General features: G+C 31.8%; 1 protein-coding gene across 1 annotated transcript in view; it reads left to right on the top strand.

The window, feature by feature from the left end:
* The first annotated feature begins 3,386 nt into the window (after nt 1-3,386).
* Nucleotides 3,387-10,224, top strand: part of LOC132718459 (cortactin-binding protein 2-like) — a 50,465-nt gene continuing 43,627 nt past the window's right edge. The window contains exons 1-2 of the mRNA XM_060702157.1: nt 3,387-3,699; nt 9,126-9,227. Coding sequence (XP_060558140.1) covers nt 3,625-3,699; nt 9,126-9,227 — 177 coding nt within the window. The 5' untranslated portion in view covers nt 3,387-3,624. The remainder of the gene's footprint in view (nt 3,700-9,125; nt 9,228-10,224) is intronic.

Below are 10,224 nucleotides of genomic sequence, written 5' to 3'. Positions count from 1 at the left end.
TTTGCCATCGAGACTTTTCAAATTTTATTTCTGATTTTGAATCATATTCACTTCTAAATACCCTGTTTTACCTATTCAGACAAAGATTGTAAACTTTTGTGTACACAAAAAATGCAACGTCACTCTCACATTATCATAGCTGCACAGTAAACTGGTACATTGATATTATAGTACTATATCTCATAATTACGTTAAGGACGATCATTAAGGAAAACAATTACTTCTGTTTTATCAAGATTGATTTCCATTCCAGTATTATAAGAGTGTAAATTACATTTGATTCTCTGCACAGTTTGCTACATCATCGACAAATGTAATACATAATGTAACAATAGTATCTAATAAATGTAGTATGAAAGATAATTCATTAAAACAAGAATAAAAATAGTCGAACTAGATTTATCGCCCTTTCTTAAAGTCAATGTCAAAGGACATACATTAAAAATTCAAATAATTATAATTCGGTCATCTACAGTACATGTATTTTATGTGGACATGAGTGCACGTTAGTGTATTTCATTTTGTTTGCTTTTATTCTTCTTGTCACCAGAAAAAAAAAACACCAGAGCTCACTTCCAGTTTATTTCTATAGGCTTTATCAGCCGCTAATTCTTTTAAGATTTTATATTGAAGTGTACCGCAATAGGAAATGATCATCCTTGCTTGAATTCCAGCTTAATACCTTATAACCAATTGCCCAGACATACCCAAAAATGATATTTCTGACAATCATAATAGATGTTTGTGATATTTTATGGACATTATTGTTTTTATTATAAAAGATTTGATAAAGACTTGCTATGTGACATGCACTATTGTTTACAAACCTCTTTTATAGATAAGTGACCTATCATATTCATGACCTACCACGCGACAATTAAATTGAAGCGACACCAAAGTCTAAATTTCTCTAGCATATTTGTCTTTTTGGACTACTTAACGGCAAATTCTTGTCATCAAACTATCAGAAATATGATACATGATATCACTTTACTTTTTTTTTCAAGGTGGATTACCATTATATGTTCTCTTTTTGTATTTCATTCCTAAAGGCCAGTTAGAAAACATGTCATAAACACAGGCCCCATGTAAAATGAAAGAATTTTACTTTTTCACCATTAATTATTCTATAAAATTTGTTAAAATGGAAAATAAAAAAGTGTGAACATTTGAAAACATGTTGGTAATTTGTATTTTTTATATAATTTAGATCAATAAACATTTTCATTTATTCGATACAGTCGCGCGTTTTTAGAAAATGGGTGCAATTAACCATGTTTTTTGTTGTACACACACAGAAAGCTACTTATAATTCGTAAATAAATTAACAAGAGGGCCATGATGGCCCTGAAGTCGCTCACCTGTACATAGGCCCCCGGAGCAGGGCCAGTTTAAAGCCCGGGGCTTTTATTTGAACAAACTTTATAGACAACCATTAGAAAATGTGTCATGCTAAACATCTATAAGGTCTAGCTCGTAACAACAAAAAAGTTAAGTCGAACTGGTACTATATGTAATATAAATCCGTGCAATGACTTATCAAAGCCATTAATAGCAATGTAATTAAATCCGGTGGAAATTTCAAAACGAGTCATTTTCATAAAACTACTTATAATTCTTAATGAGACAAACCATATCCGTATTCATATGTATGTTGAAATTGTTAGGAACTAACAACAAATTTCAGTCTAGGGGGTGGGGCGGTATCGAAAATGCACCAAAAGTCCTCATTTAAGATTCAAAGAAAACTGCATTTTACGCTCTAACACGCTTAACCCTTTACCTCATGAGCATATTGTGAAAAATGGCTGTCTTCACCGAAAAGCCTCCTGTTACAAGTTCAAACTGTTATGAAACTATGGAAAACGCTTCAATACTGGTGAAACTTGGCACAAATGTTAACTGGACCATAGCCTCTGTAACAGCATGCTCAATCTTAAATTTCCTGTTACCATGGCAACGGGTGGACGTCTCAAAATTGCCAAAAATAACTAGTTTGGATAGGTTTTTTTTCCACCAAAACTGATTTCAAAGTGCTGCAACTTCTCAATGGATTGAGATGGAGTAAAAGGCTTTTCAGCGTTGGTTACACGTTACCTTATGATCGACCTGAGGCCATTTTTAGCCTGTCACATGTCCAAAATTTTCTTGGCGACGATTCAAACCCCCGAAACAGAAGGGGTCACATCCCCCTTCTGGCAACCCCCTGGTGTACCTTTTTGATAGAGGCAGCGCCGAAAAAGTGATCACTTTTTTAACAACATTTTCCAAACGAAAAACAGTGTTTTGGGGCCCAAATAGGGTAATTTTTCACTGTTTGAGGCCTCAAAAAGGGGGGTGGTCGAAAAACCTTCAAAACACGTCTATATGAGGTAAAGGGTTAAGACTGAAAATTTCTGGAAAATTGTTAAAACATGAAATTTAAATTGTGTACAAAAATAACCTTCCATAAACTTCCATTTTATTTGTAGATTTTTTCAGAGATCGACTAACGTTACAATTTAAACCCTTCTGTGTTGTTGTATCTTATTTTAAGTTTGCTTTTAAATTATACTCAAGTCTTTGTTCAAAGATTAAACCTGTTGTTTATCATTATACTGTAGATAAAGCATTCTCAAACTAAACTAACCAAAATATACAGTAGATGGTAATAATATAAATTCAAGGAAAAATACACAAGTACTGAATTAAACAACATTTTCTCAGTATTATTTCTGAGTTAGCATCAAGTAAAAAAAAACTGCAAATAGTTTTACGATTATTTCATCTTCATTGCTCATTAACCAAATGAGTTTGCTTATCTCAGACATTTTTTCAAAGTTCAAATTCCTATCCTTTATTTCATTCTATAAAATACTGCGTTGTCTAGTAAAAGCATTGTGTACAAAAAGTTACAAAGTGAAGTTCGTCTTCAACTTCTTTTGATTTTGAGTTGCATATCTCGCAGAATCTTCTTTCAGACTTGATTTTTATATCTCCCAATATCGTAATTTGTGAGGACTTATCCTTATCTTTTTTTAAACAATATATTATATAATATTTTATATAATATCAATATATTCGATTACTGCTAAATAAGGTTCCCGGCAAACAGTGCATAAGTACGTAGTTTTCCATCATTATTATAATTTTTATACAGTACAGTATAGCATTTTTCAACGTACTGTAAATTGTACAGTACAGTATATTCTAAAATTATTCAACAATTGTTTTTTTACAGTAACATTTAAATCCTTCGTCATTACATATTGAATTTCAGGTATTTTAAAATGTTTATAAATATAATGAGTAATAGATCTATATGATTTTGTTTGTCTCTGACATTAACAAGCATATTTAGTAGTCTGTTACCATGAATGAGCGATCCTTACGTATAAAATTATTTCCGATTCACATTGGTCACGTGACTTGAATTTTTTTTATTTTACTTTGTTGATATGTTTCCAGTAAATATGGAATGATTTAACGATTAATAAAAACTTATTGAAGCTAAAACCGATGTTTTATGAAATAATGTATAATTATTTCTCATTTTGAAATGGTGTTAATTCGCAATGATCTGTAATCGAGACAAAACTTGACGATTCTTGGTCGTGTTTAGGGGAACTGGAGTAAAAAACAAAGATGGCGGGTAGAAATATGAAGCCAAATACGGGTGGATTCGATTCCCCTGATAAAGTGAATTCTAATACGTTGAAGGTAAAGTTTTTCTTATAATTTTAGTTGGAAGAGATCTAGTGATATTGTTTTAATTTGCAAGACAAATTCACTTGTTGTCAGAGCGAGAGAGAAGAACGACTATGTTTAGAGTGGTTGGACCAATGCTCGGCGCATACCAATGCTCGGCGTAAAAAATAATTTTTTTAGAATATCTGAAAATGTCTCGAGTTATCTCCGATTAAGGTCACTGGTGCTTTTATTTACATCCTTCACCATTTTATCCTGGTGTGGTTTACTGCTGGTAAAGTCACGTGACAATGCTAATAGCAGACGAACAACCGTATGTAATCCCCAACATATAAATTATTAAAATCTTTTAACACTAGAGTTCTGGGGCTATGAAATTTAAACTAAAAGTTGGGTACTTGTAAATTTTTGAACCTAATTTGGTTGTTACAATTTATTCAATATGTTTTCTTCATAAGATCAAAAAGAGATTTTATTCGAAAAACAATCCTGCATCATGTAGTATTGTACGCCGAGCTATGGTACAGTTTCACGCAAACCACTCTTGTTTCTCCGGACTATCTATAGCTCCAGCCATGCACATCATTATGTGATTAGCGAAATTTACACAATGGCTATTTAAAAAAATATCATCGGTCTTGAAAATGGACATATAACATTGAGGTTTGTTGACGTTGATTTGAATTGGCCATATCAAATATAGTATTTTTACGCCGAGCGTTGGTCCACCCACTCTAGAAAATTACTCGGAGCTTTTGACGATTCTTTTGGCACATAATAATTTGCATGCCAGCATGGTTTTGATAAACATTCAGTGTTTGTAATAATATATTTGTTTCTTGATTACTGTACAGAGCCTCACTTGAATTTAATATTGTCGAATATTTTATGACCTGTGACAGGACTGCTGTAGTCCAAATATTTAGACATAACCACGGATTTGAAGCTATTTTTTACATGGGTGACCGGTCAAATCCGCTTAAACGTCTAAAGATATCTATTTAAAAGTCCATAGCAAAATGAAAAACAATAAACATGCACAATCATTCAAACTTCCCATGTAAAAAAATGTTATAGACTTATAAATAATCATAAACCTACCACAAATGTGTATTTTCCTTCTCAAAAAAACAACTTTTTAACAATTTTACTGAATCCCTTGTAAAAATTATGTCAACAGCCTCCATATTAGTGTGTACTCAGTGTTGCATCTAGAATTTCAAAATTATGGGGGATTGTCCCCCACTCAATTCAAAAATGTTGGGGAATTGGAAAAAATGTGGGGGACATACATTTACCTAACAATATGACATACCAAAAAGAATTCATTTATTTTACGTTCAGGCATTTTTGACAGCTGTCGTCTGCTCAAAAAAGGAAATAGAAAAATAAAATATTGACGAATATTACAAAACACATGCGAGATGACCCAGTCGGCTGCTACACACGATTTAGTATGTATTTTAGTCATAACCCAGGTGAAAACAAACATGACTGAAACGTTCAAGATACGATGAAGATAAACTGAATTAAATTGAAAAGATCATCAGATGCGCGACTTGGCGAACATTGACTTCATTAAAATGCGCGATGTGCATAAAATATGTGCAAATCGCGCGGCCTAGATGCAAGCCAACACTGGTACTATGCATAGCGGTGATTACAGGAACCAAATTTTTTAGACAAAATTTTTAATGCCTGTATCTGTGAAATTAAAGAGTTATTTCTTTGTAAGAAAATAATTAAATATCATTGTGTGAAAAAACATACAAAAAATAAAGTAAATATCCAAGGTTATGCAGAAAATATCTACTGGTTGGACAACCACCAAAGCCGGACGGCCCAAAATGCCTTTTTATTTGTTCATTGGTTGTTGATCTATCAGTTGCTTTTATATCAATAATAACTGCATGTTTGTTCTATAATTAAGTGATTAAATTTATTTCAATTTTTGTAAACGGTAATATTTTAATGTCTTTTTCAAGAAAGTTGACATTGAAAATTTGGACGTCAAGACTATATTAGCTGTTATCATTTGTAGAGTAAATAATAGAATATCCAAAACTTCAGCATTTGCTGCTGAAATATTTTATATTATGTTAAAAAATTAAAACACCAAAGCTTTTATTGAATTAAGTCAGCATCATGGACATACCTGTCCGGACACATGGTACTGTAGTGTGGACAATTCAGGTAATTTTGATACCTTCCTTGACAGGCCTCAGATATAAGTGTCAACATAATCAGAAATAAATAAACTAGTCTGTTGGTTCCAAGAAGAACCTACGTACCTAGCTGTACTGTGTAAAATTTTCAGACCTCTAGCTTTAAAATTATAAAATCTGTATGGAAAAATGTTCAAAAAGTGTCCGGTTGGTGGTCCTTGTCCAGTATTATTATTAGAGCTGTCATCGTTGATGTATCGTTGATATTTTTCCGTCAATCAATAATGGATACACATTTTAAAAAATCGATTATTTTGATTAATTATTTTATTGTCTATAAATTATGAAGATTCACCCAAAACATATACAAAAGCAGGTGGCCATGTCTAACACAGAGCTGTTCTGACATTATGAACACATTTCGTAGCAGTGATGACTAAAATTGATTAGGTAAAAATCATGCAAAGGACATTTATAAACAGGACACAACATATTTGTATGCACAACAGGACATATATTTTACTAAAATCATTTAAACAGGTATGAAAGTGAAATATATACAAGAAATTAGGAGTACATGAATATATATACATGTATATATCGATATATCAGTGTATTGTTGATATTTGTCATCTGATATCGATGTATCGTCAATACAGGGTTCTCAATAACTTTCAGCTCAGCAGGCCAAATTTGAATTCTAGCAGGACTCCTAGGGGGGTCCGGGGGCATGCTCCCCCGAAAAATTTTGAAATTAAGCACTTGATTTCCTGCATTCTAGGCCATATTTTGCAGTTTAAAACTATTACAGAAGACCAAATGTAAAGGCATAATTTGAAAAAAAAAACATAAAATTTCTCACACTATTAAATTCTGATCAATTGGGAAAAAAAGTACAGTTTTGCCTTAAATACTGTTTTTTAATTCATTATAAACTTAATGAAACACCATATCCGGCAATTCATTTAAAATACTGGACCAAAACAGTTATGTCGGGCATTAATTGATGACAGGAGAAAAATATTAGAAAATTACTGCATAAAAATCACTCTTATTCAATAATAAAATATCATGTGCCAGATGCCAATAATTGTGTTTCATTTTTTAGGGATTAACGCTTTCATTGAACAGAATGGCATTTAAAATGACTTGCCAATTATGTGAATACTCACCTGGCATTAAATGATTAAATAAAAATAAGCAAATTATGTGTTGCCTGTCAAGCTGCAGACATGGCACTAACAAGATTTCAATAGAGCTTACCGTTTCACATGTACATATATACATCAATGTACAGTTCATGTATACAAAATCAAAACAGGCTGAGTGTTCACAAAAATTTAAGGATCAGGATTAAATTGAAAACTAATATTCTTCATTGTTTATACTCATAGATTATATATCAAATATTAATTTGATGAAGTTTGGTTTGCGATGGTAAGTTTATGAAATTTTAGATAAATTTATTGTTATTTTTGTAAGAAAAGGGAATTTTACAGTTTATCCAAATATTGATCCTGATCCTAAAATTGATTCTTATTTTGAAGTTAAAAGCTTGAACAGGACCTAAATGTGTTAGTCATAAATTCTATAAACTTATTTGTCAGACATGGAACAGAGCAAATGTCACAAAAACTTTTACTATTTATGCCAACAAATCTGACTCAGTACATGTAATTCACTAAAAATGTATCAGTTATTTGGTGTAAGATTTGAGAAGGAACATTGGATTTACATCTTTTGTCCCTGATTTGAACAACAAATAATAGATTTTAAGTCATTTTGATCAAAGTATATTGCCCTTAATTTTTATACCTAGGGTATCAAAACTTTGATAACAAGCTTGTTATTCATATTATATTACTTGCATTAAAATTGCTTATTCATAAATAAGCATTGTATATATCAGTGTATGAAGTTCAGTCAAAGAAAGATATTTTATTTAAAACATTTCTTTTTTTCTTTCATGAAAATTTCCCAATCCGTAATTGCATGTCCGAATAAGTTACATCCGAAATCAGATCTATTTTCGACAACACATGAATGTATTTTAGTACACATTATCAAAGTATATGACAACTATCAACAATTGATTTTACGATTTATAGCAAACAAATCATGTGTTTTAAAGTTTAATCCCTTGAATAGTGTCCAGTTTTAGCAAGTATTTTCATTGCAATAGGCTGGAAAAATCGGCAATGGAGTTGGACTTCCGGTTTCACTTTATGCAAGTTTAATTAAGATTTATTTGCTAATAAAAGTCTGTTTTCAGATTTATTCCAATCATTTATTGTGTTTCTACTGAAAAATTAATAATTATCACGGAACATCAGTATTTGACAGTCAAATTATGTTCTCAGTTTTTGGTATTACTTGAAAATTTTACAAATTTCAGCCGGCCAAAAAGTGTTTTTAAACGGTCATTTCGGCCGGCGGCCGGCTCTTATTGAGAACCCTGTCAATATGCTTTGCTATGAATAAATGACAGCTCTAATAATTATGGAAGATGCCAAAATTTATTTTCTGAAAAATTTGCAGTAAGATTTTAAAGGAACATTGATAATTTTTAAACTTGTCAAGTTTTTTCACCTGAAAAGGTAAAGCAATGATAGAAAAATAGAAATATCATGTAACAGTGATATGTTGTACTATATTTGGTGTAATTTCTGAGAGTTAAATCTGTAACGTACTGGAAAAAACAGTGTTAAGCTAGGTCTTAGAAAGGTCAATATAGATCTATTCTTCCACAATCAAATTATTTCATTGTTAGTTTCATCATATTTTATTGCTTTTTTTTACTTTCAATATCAAAAGATACAATGTCACATGCAAATAAAAGACAAAGAAATTAATGAATAAATTTACAGTTTTTACATGGATGCTGTAGTTGTTCATAAAAAGCAAAAGGGTTGGCCACAAATGTTAACAACCGTTAAGAGAGCTGGTCCTTCCCAAATTGTCTTAATAATTGTAAAAACTAAAAAGATATACATGTGAATTATTTCGTCTTAGATGAATGTTGCCTCAGTCAAAAGATGTTCTCTTGTAATCTGTCTCAAACTATTTTTATCCCTACTCTTCCTATTTCAATACTCGCAAAGTGAAAATGTTTAAAAAGGAATTTACACATTGGAAAATTGTTAGAAAAATTCAAATGCTTTTGCTAGTTTATTTTGTTAGTACTTAGGTTTTAGTCTTTTGTTCTTAATAAGCCAGATTGTTTATCCCTTAATAATGGCTTTATTTTAATGTTCAGTTTCTTTTGAATTTTAGCGTCATCCTAAGATGGACCTGTCAAGGAATGATCTTTTACAGTTGCTAAGTTATCTTGAAGGGGAACTTCAAGCTAGAGATATTGCCATAGCAACACTTAAGGTAAGTTAAACTTCTTGTCTTCTTGAGTGCATAGTTCCGCTACAATATTTTTAAAGATTTAATTTGTTTTGTAACTGCAGTGACTACTTGTGTAATCAAATAGATCAGTTAAGGATTTTTAGCTTACAGGTAACCTGGCAGAGCACAAAATGCTCAGAAAGAGTGCCAAATGTGCTCAGGGAGGAGCTTTTGTGATGGCATTATTTCCATTATTGGTAGCCCTTTGGTGTCCACAATTTCTTAAAACAACATATTCCTTAATCCAGTCCCCAAAGGTGAACTTTATAGGAATGATTCTTATCAAAATGCAGCCCGCTACAGAAGTTACATGAATATGGTTCCAGTTTGATGCATTATTAGGTCCTGGGGGTCATTTAGTTTATATAGAATATTAGATTAGATAAAATATAAAAAAATTTGAACTTTACACATTTGCTTTGAGGACCTTCTTATATAAATCATGCTCCTGTGGTTAAATAGTCCAGCTCTGGGGCCACTTACTTCACAAAGACTTCTATTGATTGTGACTATATCTTAAAACTATTCTCTGAAACAACAATGCTCTGAGTATAGATATTTAGCATGAGCTTGAAGTTCACTATAAAAGGTATTATATATGAACTATGCCCTTAGGGGTCAATTTGCTCTGTCTGAGGGGCACTTAGAATAAAAAGTTAGATCATGACTGTAGACTTGCAATTAAAAACGTGTTTAAGTCTTGTAGCGTCGCTTCAAATACCTCTACCCATGGAGTCAAAAGAAGCCCAGAATTAGTGTCACTTACATATAGTTGACTTGTAAAGTAAACTTATCTGAACAGTCTATTCCTCAAAAACTGCAATGACAAATAGCAGTCACATTTGTCGTGTAGTGTCAACATGTGGCCCTCTTTAGAAGTTAATATAATTTTTGATCCAGGGTCAAAATTGGCACCCTGCCTCCGGTTCCACTTACAAATGTAGTTTGTATTGTCTTGTTATTGAAAACACATTCAAAT

The sequence above is a fragment of the Ruditapes philippinarum genome, unplaced genomic scaffold (genome assembly GCF_026571515.1).
Source record: "Ruditapes philippinarum isolate M1 unplaced genomic scaffold, ASM2657151v2 ctg1244_1_1_1_1, whole genome shotgun sequence".
NCBI classification, from domain to species: domain Eukaryota; kingdom Metazoa; phylum Mollusca; class Bivalvia; order Venerida; family Veneridae; genus Ruditapes; species Ruditapes philippinarum.
This window is presented reverse-complemented; position numbering and strand designations above follow the sequence as displayed.